The following is a 20,119-nucleotide window of genomic DNA, read 5'->3' on the forward strand; positions in this document are numbered from 1 at the left end:
TAAGGAGCTTGCCTGCAAAGCCATAGGACCAGGTTTGATTCCCCAGGACCCACATAAGCCAAATGCACAAAGTGACACCTGTATTTTATAACGATGAGGATGTCACTTTGAAAACTAATAAGCAAAATTTCTTTCTAATGCAAAGGAAAACCTCATGGCTTAGTTCTAATTAAAACTACTGAAATTTGAATCCAGTGCCTAACTTTCAGAGGAGCTTCTTAGTAGATATGACAATAATTGATACACTGTCAAAATGTTCCTGTAATGATAGCAATGAATTATTTACTCTCATACCTTCAACTTAAAATGGATTGAGGACAAAATGCATGTTATGTAACCTGCGCAGTCTAGCAGCCTACGTTCCATTTAGCTGCCATTAGTGACGGAGCCTGCACAGACCAGCGACGCTGGGAATGCAGCTATGCATATAGCATCACTTTAACCACCAGCTCTGTTTCTTGTCTCCCACCAGCAGTCGCAGCGTCCAGCGACCAGAGCCAGATTCCCATCATCGCTGTTTCAGTGACTGTTGGTGTCATTTTGTTGGCAGTGGTGATTGGATTCCTGCTCAGTGGCAGGTAAGGCAGGAAGCTGAGATCCTGACCCTTTGCAGGTCATCTTTCTCTCAACAGGATCCATCAAAGCGACTACGAAGTGTATCCAAAAACAAAACAGGCCCTTAGCTCCCACATCTATGTAAGTTACTAAGATTTCACTTCCCCATGTTTTTGCTGACTTGTGTGCACAAGTTTCCATTTGAAGTCATGTTCTTTGTGATTCACAGACTCGTATTAACATATTGTTGTCCATTCTATGATTAAGTTAGTCACATTTCTTTTTCTGACAGTTTATTTCTTTTTTTTAAATTTTTGTCCATTTTTATTTATTTGAGAGTGACAGAGAGAGAGGGAGAGAAAGAGACAGAGAGAGAATGGGTGCACTGGGGCTTCCAGCCACTGCAAACAAACACTAGACACGTGCGCCCCCTTGTGCATCTGGCCAATCTGGGTCCTGGGGTATCGAGCCTCGAACTGGGGTCCTTAGGCTTCACAGGCAAGCACTTTACCACTAAGCCATCTCTCCAGCCCTGATAGTTTATTTCTAATGGTGATACTTTCCTTCTCAAAAGCATTTATCATTCTTGCCTTGGTTTTAAATACAGTTTCTGAAGACCATTGTAGCTGCCTGATATAGCCATTTAACAAATAGAACTAATATTTCTAAAAAGCAAACCATGTGGGAAAAAAAATGTACTTGGGAAAATGAACAACCTTTTCAATGACTTTTTATATTCATTTTCTGAATTATTCAACATGAATACCAACTGTGCTGATTGAAAGCAATTTCCAGTAAATATTATGTCAATCAGTGTATGACTTGATCTATTGCATATATAAATTTTTTAATTTAAAAATAAAATTGGCCATAAATGAAGTTTAATAAAGGTCTTTTTTTCTGGTTTTTATTTTGGTTTTTTGAGGTAGAGTCTTGCTCTGGCTCAGGTTGATCTGGAATTCACTATGTAGTGTCAAGGTGGCTTTGAACTTATGGCAATGCTCCTACTTCTGTATCCCGAGTGCTGGAAGTAAAGGTGTGCACCACCACTCCCAGCTTTTGATATAGGTCTTTTATGAAAATAAGCTAATAATAAAATATAAGTATTTCCATTCTTTTAACCTAGACTATTGTCAGAAATGGTATCAATACATTTTGTCATTAATACTAAGTTATACAAATCCTGATGAATGTTTTCATGGAAGATGTAAACCTCACAGCATTTTGAATAAATGTTATAAGATCAAAGGGAAAAAAAAGCAGGAAAATCGATGTATTTATATAGGTAGTGTTAATGTTCAATGGATAATTGTACATATCAGGACACATTTCAACACTAGAATAGGATAGGATAGGATCATGTTAGTAAGAGATCTATTATACTACAGGGTAACATATAATATTGTGGGTGTGTATGCATATATTTTTTCTTTGTATCTGAAAATTCCTTTTCTACTTCAAGTACATGTAAAAGTGATCATAGCTTGTGAAGAATATGTATCACATGCAATTTTCTATTCAATTTTAATGTCACGATAACAGTTATTTTTAGAGTTTCTAGTTGGGAGGCAAGGCAGTTCATGACCAGGTAAGGAAAACCAAAGCCAAGCTATCTATGTCCATTACTTCATGAGTAAGTTTTTTCTCTTCTCTATGAACTCACTTAGGGAGAATATTCAAGATAATCTGATTTCCTCAGGTCTTTTCATAAGACCTATTCAGTTGAAAGGATAAAAATAAAATCACTAAAAGTAATTTACAAAAAACGGATAAGTAAATTTAGGCTTAAATAATTCCCAAGAAATATTTGCATTCAATTTATATTTTCTCAATTATGCATAATTTAATTTCAACAGTTTAATTGGTAAATGTAGAAATATCTTCAGTTGTGTTTTAGAGTTCATGGGGAATTTTCTTGTGCTTGTACTACATATATCTGTTTATTTAAATTTAAAATACATGATTATTGAAAGTTGTTTTTCTTCCTTTATTGTTATTAATTGCTTAAGTAAAATTTTGTAACCAGACATCATTGATAATATTTCTTCTTTCTTTCTTCTTCTTCTTTTTTATTTTTTGTTTTTTCAAGGTGAGGTCTCACTTTAGTTCAGACTAACCTTGAGCTCACTATGTAGCCTCAGGGTAGCCTCTAACTCTCAGCAGTTTTCCTACCTCTGCCTCCCAAGTGCAGGGATAATATTTCTGTTGACTGAACTTGGACTTCTCTGTACTGTCATAAGTATTACTCAAAAATATTTATATGATTTAGATGCATTACTAATTTAGTTCATTTGCATATTCCTAAGAGAAAATAGATCTGAATAATGAGAAGTTTTATTTTTATTCACATCTTATTGAGAGAATCTGAGGGATATAATATTGAGTGTTATAGAAATAATCTAGTTCAGAGATAAATATAATAATTTTATTGTGATGCATAAATATGAAAAAGATATCAAATATTGACATTCTTTGAACATTTTAGCTCTCAGTTGATTATATATTAATCTTATGAACTCTTCCTACTGAGGCATAGTTTTATGTACTATAGAAAAGCATCAATCATAAAGAAAAATGTATTTTTCAAGTTATAAAGAAGTCAACTTCATGAAAGTTGTTAACTATTCCATAAGGCTTTTTTCTGCAAGGTTCAAAAACTTTCATTTTCTTTCTTTCTCATTAATCTTTGAATGTTTTTCCCCGTGGGATTGAAAAACAATTGACAAATTATGAGTAATTATGCTATGAAGATTATAAATTAAGCCTCCTGAAACACACTGCATCATGTGGCTTCTTTTTAATTTTTCTCTTTCATCCATAACAATATTGAACATTGAAAACTTGCCTAGATCCTAATTTGTGCTTTTTGTCTCTTGCTCATACTATTTAATAGATATCTTGGTTTCATCTTTTCTGTGGAAAAAGCCTTACACTGAATACTTTTTCATATTTATGTTAACCATTATTTTTTCCTGTTTCCTCATTACAAATCTTAGGGTCTAATTTCTGAAATTTGATGACTGCACTCTTCCTAGTATATCTTAAAACTTAAACCAATAGGATAGAATAGGATATGAGTTAGAAAATAAGACATCAATTACACAGAAATGATTCTTCATTTAATTTTTCTCACTATAGACTTTGTGAGATTAAATGACTTTTCCTACTACATCATTTTTGTTCTCATTTACTAAATAGTCATGAATTTAATTCATCTCAAAAAAATTTCAAAATATCTTCTTTTTTGTAATTTTATTTGCTTATTTATTTGAGAGGGAGAGAGAAGGTAATGGTGGGGGGGGGGTGGGAAGTGGGCTCACCACAGCCTTCAGCTGCTGCAAATAAGCATGCACCTCCTTGTGCATCTGGCTTACATGGCCCCTAGGGAATTGAACCTGGGTCCTTTGGCTTTGCTGGCAAGTGCCTTAACCTCTAAGCCATCCCGTCAGCCCCTCAAAATGTCCTTTTAATGTTAAGTTAATTCTATGTATACAGTTGAGCAGAAAAAAGCATGCACATATAATACACGTGTATTCCCATAAATGTCACTACCTGTTCTTGAACACATATTCACACACACACACACACACACACACACACACCATAAAACAACAACAACAAAAAATCTTAAAATTTTTGTCAAATATGTTACTGGAAAATGAACAAGAGAGGGGCTGGAGAGATGGCTTAGCAGTTAAGCACTTGCCTATGAAGCCAAAGGACCCTGGTTCAAGAATCAATTCCCCAGAACCCACATAAGCCAGATGCACAAAGTGGCGCATGCATCTGGAGTTCATTTGCAGTGGCTGGAGGCCCTGGCGTGCCCATTTTCTCTCCCCACCCCTGCCTCTTTCTCTTTCTGTCTTTCTGTGGCTCTCAAGTAAATAAATAAAATTAAAATTAAAATAAATTTAAAAAATGAACAAGAGAAAACACCTAAGTCTACAACAATAGAATCCTTAAAGGCATCCAGTTTGCTGTGTGCCCACTTCCCACTAACTCCTTACTTTTACTATTTCTCCCCAATATTTTATTCTAGGAATGTCTTCTTGCACTTCTCCAAATACGTATGGATTCACCCTATTTAGGCCCACTGGAGGAGTTTCCCAAGGCCACACCCAGTGACCACACTCCTTTTGAAGATGCCAGATGTTTCTGGCCCTGGTTCCCTAAAGACAGCTAGGGTTACTTCTTCAGAGTGGGGTTAAGGCATTTAGGGGGATCTGGCCCTGGAAAGTATAGGCAGGATTCTCTTTCAGCCTATCCCTGCACTCTACAGTTTGCTAGAGATCACAGAAAAATATTTTCTTCCTTATCTCTTGCTTAAACAGAGACATAGACATGTTTCCCTAGACCTGTTTTTCTATAAACAACCTGAAGTCCTCCCTCAGAGGGATTTTGCTTTTTTCTAGAATCTAAGTCTGACCCTGACACTGTGGTTGGTTAGGCTCAGCTCTGTATCTTGGCTTCATGGCTGGTCTCTTCTTGGGTCACCCCCGTACCCCAGAACAATCAGTCTGCACCCTATGCACTCTGCCTCAGCTGCATGTGAAGGTGAAACTCACCACAATAAGGTAATAAATAGACCTTTGTCAGGGGATCAGCTCTCTCATTTGGACACCTGTTCTTTCTGCCGAACCTCTGGCTCCTAGAAAGCTATGCCTCCTGTTAGCTCATTTGGGCTGAGATGAGGGAGAACCCCTAACTTCGACTCCCACATGGGCTCCACCCCCTTCCACATGGCAGGAGCGCTCTGCAGTTTCTTCTCTTTCCCCTCTAAATGCCTTCCCATGTTTCCATGATGGGCTCTCAGACCACATGGGGTTTCCATTTCCCTTCCATTGGTTTCGTATCCCCCCCAATAAATGTAAAAATTTAACAATTTTTTAAAAAAATCTTTTTTGGTGCTTGATCTTGGTTGCAATTTTAAGAATATTTGTGATTTTTCATATAGGGTTTTCTCAAGATGATAAATTTAGTTTCAGAAGTGGCTTCTTTACTGGAAAGAAAAACAAAACAAACAAAAATAAATAAATAAAACCATTAGTTTCTGGAGTAAAGATCTTCCATTGTTTGTCCAGGACAAGTTCAAATTTTGTGCCTGGGCTTAACTGCTAACCATTTTTCTCTTTGCCCCCATTAAATAACTGAATTTCAGTTCTTGAGAGCATGCAACAAACTGCTTGCTTTGGGTCTATCATGACAAATTCTATGTTGGATTTATTTCCTTCCAAATGACAGAGAAAATTCATACCTCTACCATGTTTGAAGTCTCATGTAATGAAAATACCCAGGATATTAAAAAACAAACAAAGAAAAAGAAATAAAAGAGAAGAAAACATAAATCCAGGTGCTAAACTGTTATCGACTATTCAGCTTGAAACCCTTGCACAGAACAGTAAGCCGTATGTGACCAGTGTCCTCTACTGAGCGTGATGTACGTCAAAGGAAGAAGATATGACTCGGTAGAAGGAATGGACGGTGAGATTGCAGAAGAGCACACATCTTGTACCAGAGGTTCCCTGCATTGAGCTAAGCTCTGACTTCTAGGCTCTCACCACTGAAATGACTCGGTAGAAGGAATGCCCTGTGAGATTGCAAAAGAGCACACATCTTGTATCAGGGGTTCCCTGCACTGAGCTAAGCTCTGACTTCTGGGAACTCACCACTTATTTTCAAAGCTCAGGCAACAGGTTTTAATGAAAACTTATATTATGATTAATCAGAGTAGGTCAATCAACATAGCACTGTCCTTCTGACAAAGAGGATAGACTTCTTGCCTGGCCGAGCACAGCAGGAACTCGTGCTGCAGCCTGATGGGCAGAGCCTGCCACACAACGCACATGAGCTGAGATGATGAAATGGACCTCCCTGTCACTGTCCCGACAGTCTCCATGTGGTTGGATCAAGCTCCTCCACCTTCTCAGTGTTAAAGCATTCACTTTCATCAAGACCCCCATGAAGCTATTTTCCCCATGATAAAACCTTCCTCAAATGTTTAGAGAAAACCTTCATTCCTTCATTTATATATTTGAGAGAGATACACACAGAGAGAATGGGCAGGCCAGGTCCTCCAGCTACTGCAAACAAACTCCAGATATATGTGCCACTTGTGCATCTGGGTTACATGAGTCCTGGGGAATCAAACCTGGGCCCTTTGGCTTTTCAGTCAAGCACCTTAACTGCTAATCCATATCTCTAGCCCTGAAATATTTGAATATCATATAAACATTTCTCATGTAACTTAATATTTGATTACAAAAATACGTAGAGCCTTACCTATATCCTCTCTTCTGTCCAACAGCAAGGACTTAGAGTATTAAAATTTCTCTGACCCTCCCACAGAGACTAATTGAACAAATGCCTCATAAGTTATGGAATTAAAGAATTACCCATCTAAGGTTCTTTGAAGTGATTTGTCAATTTCCCCGATTAATGATGATAGTTTTGAAAACTGACTTATATTAGTAGCTCCAATAAAAGTTTACTAGAATGTCCAACTCATAAGCATATTTTCTTGATAAAATATATAACTTTTGGTATCATTCCAAAATAAATACTGTTTTTTCAAGAAGTTTTACCAAAGACTTAAAAAATCCTCCCTGCCTTCTGTTGTCATTGCTCTTTGCCACCTAGATACTCTAATATCAACATCATGTTAAACTTCGGATTGAACACAACTGTGTTCTTTACAGGTCTATAAAGAAAACTGCTACTATTTCTCTCTTATTTGCTTATATGTAGGGGCATCACAGACATAATGATATATTTGGCCTCTATCATAACTAAGATGTTATATTTTCAGAACCTGATCAGTTTTAGAAAGGAGAGTATATTATATGAAAATATTTTAGTATAGTACTGCTTTACTTTTAAATGATGATAAATAAACAAGTAGTTGTAATCACACATGCAATCACTGATTGTCGAAAAGAGCTCTTTAGAGAGAAATCCCTGTGGTTTATGAATTAGCAATAGATGTGACTTTATCAATCTAACAAATCTAGAAAAACATATATTGGTTTAGTAACGGAGCTTGGCTATTTTGTTTTCCTGTGATTACGTGTTCTTTTCGTTGAAGGCTCTGAAATCAAAAATAATTAGTGAGCAGATCATAATGTATTAATGACTGGCAAAGGCGGCTGAGTGCACCGCAAGGCCAGCAGGTAAAGGAGAAGAGCAACAGGTCGCCCACTGTGGGGAGTAAACCGTCCTGGGAAACTGAACCAAAGAAGGTGACTGGCTCGGGGACTTGGCACTGCTGCGTCTCCCACCAGCAATTCCTCACAGATCAAACACGTAAACATGGCTGGGCCTCTCAGGATGCTGTTTTCAGGCTGATGTTTCAAAGCAAAAACTATGCACTTGGAGACAACAGGTAGTCAATGAAATTGATTTATAGTGATGCAAATTATTAGCAAAGTATTTAGAGACACTTTTATTTCACCTATTCTAAAGGAAAAAAAAAGGGCAAATGAACATACTAAACTATAAAAAAAATGCACTTTTTAAAAAATGGTTCATTTGATTGAAGCTCCATTTCAATAAAAATGTGATTTGCTTCTGAAATAAAGAGCCCAGATTTCCAGAAGATGCTGGGCTCTGGTGGAGGCCTCTGCTGTTTTCTGGGATAGTAACCACTTCTCTTGGAAGTCACAGTAATGTGGGCTTCCATGGGAACTTAATACCCAGCCCCACAATAGCATTTCCCTATGCCAAAGGTAGACCGTGAACTCAACCTAAAGAGCTGTTAATTTCTGGAGCCATCTCTGGTAGTCATTGTGAAAACACAAATTGCTCCCCATGATATCAAACACTAGCTAAAAGCCAGACTTGTTCAAGATCTGTGCTCTTTAATGCCTTATGCAAACCAAAAAATAAAGAAATGCTTCTAATATATGAGTAACTCAGTTCAGAAAATTGTGTTCTTCACTACGCCAAAAGGCTGACTTGGGAAGGAATGGACGGCTATGACAGTTCCAGGGATACAGTTCAGCAGCCCAGGTTTCATGCATTCCAAATCTCTTCATACTCAGTCCTATCTTGTAGCTCACAGAAAAATGACTGACTTTGTGTGTGTGTGTGTGTGTGTGTGTGTTTGTTTTGTTTTGTTTTATTTTTGAGGCAAGCCTAGCAAACTGCCCTTATTTTTTAATGAGAGAGAGAGAGAGAGAGAGAAAGAGAGAGAGAGAGAGAGAGAGAGAGAGAGAATTGGTGCACCAGGGCCTCCAGCCACTGCAGTTGAACTCCAGACACATGCACCACCTTGTGCACATGTGTGACCTTATACGCTGCATCACTTTGTGCATCTGGTTTATATGGGATGTGAAGAGTCAATCATGGGTCCTTAACTCTGGAGGCCAGCATCTTAACTGCTGGGCCATCTGTCTACTCTCCAAAGAAACAACTTTTATGTGTTAGATCTTTGGCATGTATTTGATTTTAAAAGTTCGTAGACATTGTTGCAATCCCTTTTAGGCACTACGGGCCTCATGTGTTGCTCAGGGTCTCTTCACTGTTCTTGTTTTTGTTATTTGCCTGTTGTCTTTTCTTCCTGTTAGGGATTTGTGCTGGGATATCCATGCGCATGACAGTCGTAGTTGCCTGGAAGCTTGGCTCAGCATGATTAAAGCAGAATAATAGTGCTTCTTGAGGTTTACAGGGAAAAATATCTCACCTAAGACCCTAAGTTGATACATTTTCCCACTAAAGGCATAATTCAGGTTCAACCCTTCTCCTGTCAGAGCGTCCTGTAGCCCTGGGAGAAGTAGTCTTTCCTCAGCCACAGTGGCTTTTTAAAGACTTCAAATATATAATAGACTGAAAGTAAAACCATATATACAATGACGATCCCTTACAAAAAACATTAGTTGGCCGACTATTGTAGGGTCATTTTTTTTTTTTTTTTTTTTTGTCTGCTTGCTGTTTCACCTATGTGCGAGTTACTTCTCATGACACTGTGAAAGAAATACAGGACAGAGGGAGCTGAGGGGAGGAAATTATGTTGGCCCATAGTTTCAGACGTTTCCTCATGGTGGAACCAACAAGTCTCATCTTGCCAGTCCTGTAACCAGAGAAAGGCAATTCTAGAGCTCTTCTAGCATTTCCCTGTCAGAGTACATCCTGCTCAGAAGACAGCAACACCCACATTCAGGTTTTTATCTCTCAGTTTTCTTTGGAACTGCCTTGGCAATCACACTGGAGATGTGCTTCACCATTTCCTAGGTGATTATAAGCCCAGTCCACTTGACAATGGAAAAGCACCATCACAACCTCTTTTCCAGTCTTCTTCTCTCATGAAAAGAAATTATCACTAGCTGACCAGCTGATAGTACCCCATGTCATAGAAAATCTAGTTGTTGTCAATGTATGATCAGGGGAATATGACTGGGGTATCATAAAATCACAACCATGAATTAAATATTTTATATAACAACATTTTGAGGAAGTATATACAAAAATGAATTTGTCTACCCTTACCTACATAAAGTAATTATAATCAAAATTATTCACATTATTTTACAAATGTATAAATGTATTAAACATTTTTATTACCTTTATATCTAAAACCTGTTAAAATATTTATAATATATGATTTCCACATTTGTAATTGCATTAACTGAAACACTGACATGAAAATCTAACACTTTGGATATTTATATCACTCTCCTAAAATCTCTAATTTTCACCATAAAATGCATATTCCTTGGGTCTTGATAATTTTAGTAAACATACATTGTTTCACTTTCTATTTAATAATTAAATTAGAACCTTAGTCTAATTGGTTTTTCCATCTTAAAAGTGTAAAGTCAACACACATGATTCAACATAGAAGAAAATGTCATAATGGAGGAAGCAAAAAAAAAAAAAATCAGAAATTTTATGTTGGGTTTGTTTCTTTACAATGTTTTTCAATCCTTTTAACTCACCTTTTTATGAGCATTAGAATTTCATTAAAACAAATTTATTTTCAAAACATGTTGTCAGATATGTACTTATAGAAAGTTTGTTTAGGAATGGAAAGAAACTTTACATTTTTGAATATTACCTGCTGTCAAGTTTTCCTCTCTACATTTATTAAAATAATTTAAAAGCTAAAATAACTGAGGACAGATTCCATAAGCAATCACAAATTCTTTTTCACAGGTAGGTGTGACTCAACTCAGAAATGATTGATAGGGTAAACGTTCAGGGGACTGTGCTTACAGTAAGGATTTTAGAAATGGACTTAGATGGTATTTTTGTTTTTCACTGTACGTATCCCAGTAATAGAAATAAATAAATCAAATAACCCAGTAGAATAAATACATTGTATATCAGTATTGCCTTACTGGTCTAGACAAAACAAGTTTTTAGTAAAGGAAAAGATGAGTCCATGTGCTTCTATTCTAGAAATTAATGGGAACCACATATAAAATTAAGAGCAGGAAGGTCTTTAAAGATGTCAAGAAAGGAGTTGGCCCACAGCATCTGCATTTAGAAGAAACTCAGAGATGGAGGGATATTGCAATCGCTTTATATTGAAGATGATGGGAGACATTAGGTTTGTCCTGATTAAGGTTGTGAGCAAAGTAGAGGACAGGCATTGGGATCATGTGGCTTTCTGTGTTCCAGCCTCAAGTACAGGAATGAAAACTTAGGGCAGTTACTTAGTCTTGGCCACCTGTTCTCATTCCTATGAAACATGTGGTTAGTCTTTCAGGAAATGATTACCTTTGACCATGAGTAGTTGGAACAAATTGAGGAGAAATTGGTGTGAGAATCGTAGATATGATTATTGCTTCCAGTGTGAAAAGGAAAAAAGCACTAACTGAGCCGCACATTGAGGGTGAAGATAAATATAGCAGAATTACTGACAGAAGGCGATGGAGAGGCCAAGGGGACATGATGCACAGAGAGCCTTTCCCTGCTTATTTGGAGCCCTCTATGTGGCTGCCCCCGACAGGTTTGCGGGCCACTCTGGCACTGGTCCTCATCACATCCTGCCTCATTAGTGGCTTGAACTTTTTCACACATAAAACGTATGAAATATAAGGATGCTGATTTCCACATCAGTATTTATACATGTTTGATAGAATTAAACATTTCCACAGTGCATAATGGTGTTTATGTTATGTTATGGACTTGTGGTGCAGACATAGGGGGTGGTGGTGGTGATGATGGTTTTGTTTCTGAATGAACAATTGTGAAAATCTCCAAGGACCTGTGTTTTCTTTTTCCAGCCAATGAATACCCTTTAATATTAGGTCCAGATCCTTCAGAATTTCAGGTCATACTGATGCAAAGAACAAAGGAGAAACCACTTCTAATTTTGTTTTCTTATTGGAATTGGCTTTCTCTATATAACATAAATGTGATTTACATATGTTGTTATATATTCTCACTCTAAACCAAGTCAAAGAGAAAACTTTTTAATGTCAAAATATTCAAGAATTCTTGAAGCCAATTCTTGACAAGCCCTATGGGGGAAACTGAGATTTACTTCCATTAAGCTCCTGGTCCAATAGCTAGGGAGCGAACCATGAAGAATTTCAGTAAATATAATTTTGTTGCTTTGTTTTTATGAGATAATATGATTAAAATTCTCAGTAATTAGTATTGAAGTAGAAATTTTTCTTTAAAATTTTAAATTTACAATTAAAACAAACTTGCAATGAAAATTACTAGGAAAAAGATTTTTCAAATGTCTAGGAAGACAAAAATTTATGAATATTTAGAAAGTAGGTTTCACTTTTTTAGAAGTACCTAAAAGAGAAAAATATGGCTCTTATGCATGTCCAGGTACTTTAGAATTTTATTGACATTCACATAATTAATATGCTAATTTCTAAGCTTCCCCCCTTTCTTATTAAGTAAATTTATCCGAAGACTAGTATAAAATGCATCATTCGATGCAGTAGATGTCCACTGGGTAACAACTGGATCTGGAATTCTCAGCCTGGAGAGGATTTAGAATCTGCTACATGTGTAAGATAGAAATGTTTGGGCCTCATAATGAAGATGGCTCATTTAATTGTTTCCAGGTACATTTTGGACACCAGTTTTTGTTTTCATTTTTATAAAATTATTTTTAATTTATTCATAGAGCCTGAATTAGAAAGTCCATAGTACATATGGGAATTGTTATTATATTATATATAATTATACATATTAAGCATATATAACATATATATATGCATATATATTAATTTATTATAAAATTGGTAGGTAGAACATTGATTCTCATTGTTTGCTAAGACTGAGAATGACTGTGTGCACCAATTTAGCAAAAAGTGCCCGAAGGAATAGACAGTTAAGGTGGCTCACATCTTTAATCTCATCGCTTGACTGGCTGAGTTAAGAGACTTGCCATGACTTTTCGCCAGCCTGGGCTAAAAAACGTAGCTAATGTATGAGAAAATTTATTTTTAGTTCAAGTATATTTTGAATAAACACATCTTGTATACCAGCTAAATAATAGGTTCGTCATTTCCTTTACCAAGTAGAATTCATAAAACAGCTTCATATTTTATAATAATTTCTGGTCAACTAGTATAGCTAAATGAAATAAATGTGTTATTATTGTATAATATAGTTGGAAAAAGTAATGAAACCATTGCAGAATTATAAAAGTTTATTTTCTCATGATACAGCCTTTTGTTTTCTATATATTTATATAAGCAGAGGGAAAATAATTTCTATCTGGAATGATATTTTGTGAAATCACTCCGTCTGTCTTTCTCTCATATATCTAGTGGTATATAATTGTTTTATCTTCTTGTATCATCTCTTGCTTGAGAATTTAAGTCATAATATCTCCACTGCTTGCAGTGTTGTTGTTGCATCTAATAGCTTAAGATTCTTCTACTTGGAGGCACAATCAATTCTTCCATAGGAGGGAGGTCACCTTACTCACACTGCCAGGGTACATTAATTTATTGATTGACTCTCTGTATAGCCTGATGGCAGTAATTTCATCTGTATCCTCTTCTGGGTCATGGGAAGCTTCTGTAATATTTTTTTTTTTTCGAGGTAGGGTCTCACTCTGGGCCAGGCTAACCTGAAATTAACTATGTAGTCTCAGGGTGGCCTCGAACTCAAGGCAATCCTCCTACCTCTGCCTCCAAAATTCTGTGATTAAAGGCATGTGCTACCACATCCGGCTTCTGTAATATTTTAATCTGCAAAAAGATAAATAGAAATATCCTGTTCAAACAAAGACTATCAGTTCTTTTTATTATAACCCTGGAATTGCTAAATATTTTAAACTTTGATTCTAACCATCTTGTTAGATCTGCCTACAGTTACTGACAGAGTTCCAAACGGTAAGAGCTGATGGGAATACTGCTGCTCTGTGGTGAGCCATCACTCACAGATTTTAGATTGGCTATTTCTAGCACATTCCAGTTTCTGTTTTCAAATCATCTCCAAGGGTTGTAAGCACTTTCAACCTGGGCTTATCTGCATATTTATTGATTAAGGACATAATGTTTTTATAACTTCTGGCACTGTCTGTGAGAGCATCTTAAGACTTATTTGGGGATTATTATTTTGCATCATATATCCACAGGTGAAGTCTTAGATTCAATTTTCTTACTTATTCATGCATAATATACTTGCATATATATATATATATAATTCATAATACATATATAGTGTATTTTGATCACCATCCTCACCCATTTCTTCCCTATACCTTCCCTATCCCCTTCTGCTAAACTTCTTTACAACTAATATCTCTTCTACTTTAATTGCTCTCTCTCTCTCTCTCTTTCTCTCATTTCTTGTGTATGGGTATGACCACTGTGATTAATTAGAGTTGTTTTCATGGGCATATATATAGGATTATTTACCAGAGTACATGGGTTCTACCAGTGAATGAAGCATGTCCAAAAATTCTTCCTATTTTCCCAGCCACCATTAACTGCCTATAACTCCTCAAGAAGGAATGGAAAACTCCACACCCTCCTCCCGCATCCTTGATTATGGACCTAGTAATGTTTGTGTCTTGTGCAGATGTAGAGATGTAGAAGTTTTGGAATTCACTATCCAGTTTTTACCATTGGTCTGCATATAATTAATTATATAGTTATAAATGTTAATATTTAGTATGATGTTATGTAATATGGATCATAGAAATAAATTATTATGGGATTAAAAGGAATCTATTCTATTACATTAGTTATGATATCACTACAAGCAATAGATTTTACTTTTCCCCAAAAATCATATGCTAGTCACTGATCAAAGTGAAATGTACATATTCTCCACTCTATTTTCACAAAATCCATGAGAACTAGTTATATCACTCTTTTGATAACTGCCAAACCTAGACACAAAGAGGTCAACTAAATTTTGCAACAAAATTTATTCAGATCATCTTAAAACAAGTCAAAAATAATATCAATAAAAATTAAAGCAATGATGAAGGAAAAAATACTGGAAATATTTATTTTACATAGGTTTTAACTCATTTTATGAAAAGTTGTTGTAAAATTCTAGTAGGACCCTATGCATGGGTAAAGCCAATTCATTTTTTAGGAATGAATTTTATGAATTTGGTATTCTAGTTCATTGTATATAAGTGCATGTATATGTCCTAAGACCCAGGTCTTAAGGATTTTAAGTGAAGATAAATTAATAAAATATTTGAATTGTTCTTAGAATCAGTGTGCCTCTTATTTGAACACTAACAATTAGATAAATAGATAACATCCAATTAGAGTTCAGATTTTTTTCTTTTCCTATGGAAAATTTTGTGTGAGTGAATACACATTCTTTTAAAGATACAATCTTACTTTATTGGAAGATAGGGCCATTATTATTTTTGTCAAACCAACTGGGTACCCCTGCCAACAATTAGTAACTGTTATCATTTTGTTGGAGGCCATATCTATAGTCAACACCACATGCAGCTGTTTTGTTCTTGTAGATGTTAGGAAAGAATGATCATTGTACTGTTAATGCCAATGGAAATAAAACTTTGTCATTAATTTTATATAAGCTTTGAAGAAAAAAAGTTCAAGGAACCTTCTTCATTTCAGGAAACTAGCATGTGTGTGCATCAGTATGGAGACCAGAGTTTGGCATTCCATGTCTTCCCTCACTTACTCAATGACTTATAGATAGATTCTGAATCCAAAGTTCGCCACTTAAACTACATTAGCCAGTAATCCTGAGATCTGTTTGTATTTACCTCCCAAGTACTGGGATTACAGGTGCCCACCATGATACCCAGCATGGGTTTTGGGGATTATAATTCAGGACCTATTCTTGATTAGCAAGCACTTCATCCAGCCCTGGAAATCTTTAAAGGACCAAAGAGTAAACTTTGTATATTGAAAAATCATGTCAACTCTTTCACTATTACCCTTCTATACCTTAGCATCTGGGAAAGAGCCACAAATAATCAGTCAGTCATGAGCATGACTGGCTCCAGTAAATAGTATTTAGCAGAAATACTGGTGGTTAGAAAGGTTTATGGGAAAGACAGTAGCAGAAAGAAAAAGGCTTACATAATATTTTAATAACTATATAAGATATTAATGAAGTATTAATGCAAACATATAATTCTAACAAAAGATTAAAGTACATTAATATTATATACAGCCTAACCATAATTTTCATTATTTCAGAAATAAAATATTTATTTGAAAGTCATTATATGTATGCACACACACACACACACACACACACACACACACACGGGAAGAAGAAAGAGAAAAAGGCAGAGAGGGGAATATAGAGGAAAGACTGGTAAGGAGAGGTTAGAAGAAGAGCTCAGGAACAAGGACCAATGATTTCTCTTCCCATCAAACAATATATTCATATTTAATTTAAAATATGTGTTTGTGTCCATAACCATTAGGTAATGTATATTGTACTTAACTTTTGTCTATGAATTTAATTTAAAATAGAGTAGATATATTTCAAACAGTGTTTAAAGTAGACATATCTTAATAATGGACCTGAACCTGCTGGTATATGGTATTTTATTTCTGAAGTCTCTTGATATCTCTATACATGATATTCATAAAAATGTAAATGAATGGGTGAAAATACTAAATAAGTTGTATGTTAAAGTATGTTTTCAGCTTGCATGATTTTTATTAATGAAGGGAACTTTATTAAACTATTCAGTTTTTTCAGGCTTTTTGATATGAATATTTAGAAAATTAAGAAGAATCTTGATGTTTCAATATCCCCAGAAGTGAAGCCACCCTAAATAGTTCATATTTTTGTATAATTATACACCTGAAAGTATTTTTGGAGTGTATTTATAAAATATGGAAATGTAAAATTAAAACTGGTGTCTTCAAAAGTGATTTGAAAGGTCACACAGAATAACATTTTCAAACATTCACTATACATAATTTCAATCGGATAAGAAATGAATGGGTCTAATGTGTTCAGCCTTCTTCTCACACCGAGTGTGATACTACCTGCATCCTTGACTTTAAAGAGCTACATAATGCCTCCAAGTTGTAAAGCTTGTGGAAATTTCTGAGAAAAAAAGACACTTAATGGGCTTACATCTTCATTCGTATGCTATATTCATTGAATACAATTAGCTATATCAGCTCACTATATTTTTAGTGGAAAATAATCATAATACAATAAAAAATTAACTCTAGTACAGCTGAGCTTTGCTTCAGTTCATAAAGATGTTTCTTAAGGTAAAAGGCATTGTGGGAACAAGAACTATATATTGGAGGACATTTGCTTTTGGAAAGCAAAGCAGCTACATGACTGAAGCCACCGTGTCTTTATGCTGTACTTCAGGGCGTGGGACCCCTTCCTTATCTTGGGCTCTCTTGTTTGCTTTTCAGTTGCTGCGAGTGTGGCTGTGGGAGGGCTTCCTCCCTGTGCGCTGTTGCCCATCCAAGCCTAATATGGTTAGTGTCCCTCCAGCATTCACCCTGTGTAACTGTCCACCTCCATGTATGCCTGTTAGCATCCTCCTCTCTCCCCATCTGTGCACACCTGAACACTTAGTGCACTGTCACCCGTCACAGAGAAGAGTAGCTGAGCCTCATAGCCAAAGGTGAACGGTATGAGACGACTTAACAGCAGATGATTTGAAATAATGTGCACTACCTAAAGCTGGCTTCCTATGGCAAGCATTCCTTCTTTTCTTGCAAGCCTTTCACTGTGGCTGAGTTGATCTCATTATCTCAAGTATATAGCATCTGTCTCATTTAACATGTCACTGTTTCATTGTTCCATTCAATAAAACCCATCTCACACATGAGAGGAGTGTGTTACATTTATCCAGGTGTAATCACCTGCTCCTGGAGCCATGGAATGTTCATACTGTGACTGCGGACTTTTATTTCCTCATAGTTACTGTGAACACATGTGGTACTGGTGAGCAGACCACATGTACCTTTAAATGATTTAACAAGTTTTACTAAGCTTGAATTATTTTTCATATTTGAAGTGATATTTCTATTTTGATACCACTGGCCATAGAAAAAAACAACTTTGAAATCAATGCCCAAATGAGATAATTTTAACTAATTGGAATTTTAAGTATTATATTTCCAGATTATAATTATATTGTCAGCTGAGATATTGAATTAGAAATTCTATTCATATATTTATAAAAATTCTTATACAACAGCGAATTGCCTTGTAAATATTGAAATATTCTTCACAACTATAATACAGATTAACAACTACTGTGTACATTCTTATATTATTTTTTTGCCAAAGAAAGGCAATGAATTTTGAGGAATTGTAGAGATTCATGGTATGTTTTGAAATTGTTACACATATTCTCTAAGAAAAGTTCAATTTGGTTGATTAAGAAATCCGTGTGTCTGAGCGAATGTGCGTACCTGTGTGCATGTGAAACACGGGGAGTGGCGATCTCTGACCTGAGGATAAAAGAGAAGAAGCAAACACAAGTGGATGTCGTTTAGAATTTCTTTTCTCGGTCTTTTAAAAAGGTTTGTAACTGGGAAAAGATTTGAAGTTAGTAACAATATGATAGCCCTCACAGGACGTTCTGAGGATGGTATGTTAGAGGCAATAAATTTGACTCTGGAATCAGGCAGGTGCTACTGTAAGCATCAGTGTTTTTACATTTCTCTCTCCTGTTGTGCTGTGTATAGTTGTTAGGTAAGTTACCTGAAACTGAACAGGCAATCCATGTTACCAAAAAAAAAGAAAAAGAACAAAGAAGAGATGGTTGACATGCTTTTCACTTTGAAGTAAATCTCAAAGATACTTAAAAGAGAATGGAAACACCTAAGTGCTCAGAGCTCAGAAAGCATGCCAAAGATGGTATTTATGACCCGTGAAAGATTTAATTATTTTATTTACTTATCTGTTTATTTGTTTAGTTGGTATACAGAAGTTTAGGTATCCTCCACTGTGACATTTTTACAATTTGTTTTCTTCGATTCTCACCTCCCCAGCATCTCTCTCCTTCTCTATTCCCCTCCCTTTCAATCCCCCTTCTGTTGACATGCCACATGGGGTCTTCTGTCCTTCCCTCACTCCTCTCCCTGATCATGTGTTCATACTCATTCATAATGGCCCTTCTATCTTCATAGCTTTACCCACAGTTGTCCCCTATATGGACATTCTTAATGATCTTAGAAGCAAGGATATTTTAAGAAAAAAATATAGTGTAGTCAGAAAAAAAAGAAAGAAAGAAAGAAAGAAAGAAAGAAAGAAAGAAGTGAGATCAGGCTCTTTCTTCACAAGGGACATACCAGGGAACTAAAGATAAACATTTTCCTAGAATTTCATTTAGAAGTATTAGGACTTGGGGAATAAATGAATGTGTTCTGGTGTGTGCCTCTGTTCCTGTTTGTATGTGTGTATGTAGGGAGATTTGTGCATCCCTAAATGCTCCAAATGCAGTGCTAATTGGAAGTACTTATGACCACTGAAATCTTGTCACATATCATTATAAGCAGTAACAAACCAGCTTTATTTAGTTACCACATAAACATTTTTTCCAAGGAAACCTATCATGATCATTATTTTTGAGCAGATATCTGTGCAATTACACAGAGATTTGCAGATATTTTGGATATTGGATCTCATTGGTTTTCCAGTCATGAAAACTATTCCTGAACATATGTGTGATTGCTCTTGAACCTAATATAATATGATGCCATGCACATTCAAGATAAAATTGATAATACAATTTCCCCACTCTTAGGTATACCTTGAGAAATATGGAGAACACATACTCAGATATTTTGGAGAAATACATTTTTAGAAATGAACAATTCAGAACCCTTGCTCTAAATTCTTCCTTGTGCACTTTCTCAGCTTCTGGAGTTTGCTGTGTCAAATTTCTTACCAGGAAACATTGTCCATCATTTTTCACAAAGTATGACACACAAGATGAAATTTGAAAATGGTATTTATGCTCACTTATTTAAAATCATTTTTCTTCACTTGTTCCTGTAGAGTAAAAGACTGGAAAAATCCATGTTGTAAATTCCATTGTTACAATCAGAATTTATACTCTTTTTGGCTATTCTATTCATTCCCTCTTCCCTCACTGATCACAATAGTGATGCTTTCTAAACTATATCTTTACACTGCTTGGACTGATATTCCT

General features: G+C 35.7%; 1 protein-coding gene across 5 annotated transcripts in view; it reads left to right on the plus strand.

The window, feature by feature from the left end:
* Epha5 (EPH receptor A5) overlaps window positions 1-20,119 on the plus strand; it is a 294,668-nt gene that overhangs the window by 226,251 nt on the left and 48,298 nt on the right. For 4 of the 5 annotated variants that reach the window (XM_004665374.2, XM_045161229.1, XM_004665379.2 and 1 more), the window contains 2 exons: window positions 473-578; window positions 17,364-17,429. In XM_004665374.2, the coding sequence (XP_004665431.1) occupies window positions 473-578; window positions 17,364-17,429 (172 nt within the window). The remainder of the gene's footprint in view (window positions 1-472; window positions 579-17,363; window positions 17,430-20,119) is intronic. The other variant, XM_004665376.2, reaches the window with a different exon arrangement.

Source organism: Jaculus jaculus, chromosome 11 (genome assembly GCF_020740685.1).
Source record: "Jaculus jaculus isolate mJacJac1 chromosome 11, mJacJac1.mat.Y.cur, whole genome shotgun sequence".
In the NCBI taxonomy this organism is placed as follows: domain Eukaryota; kingdom Metazoa; phylum Chordata; class Mammalia; order Rodentia; family Dipodidae; genus Jaculus; species Jaculus jaculus.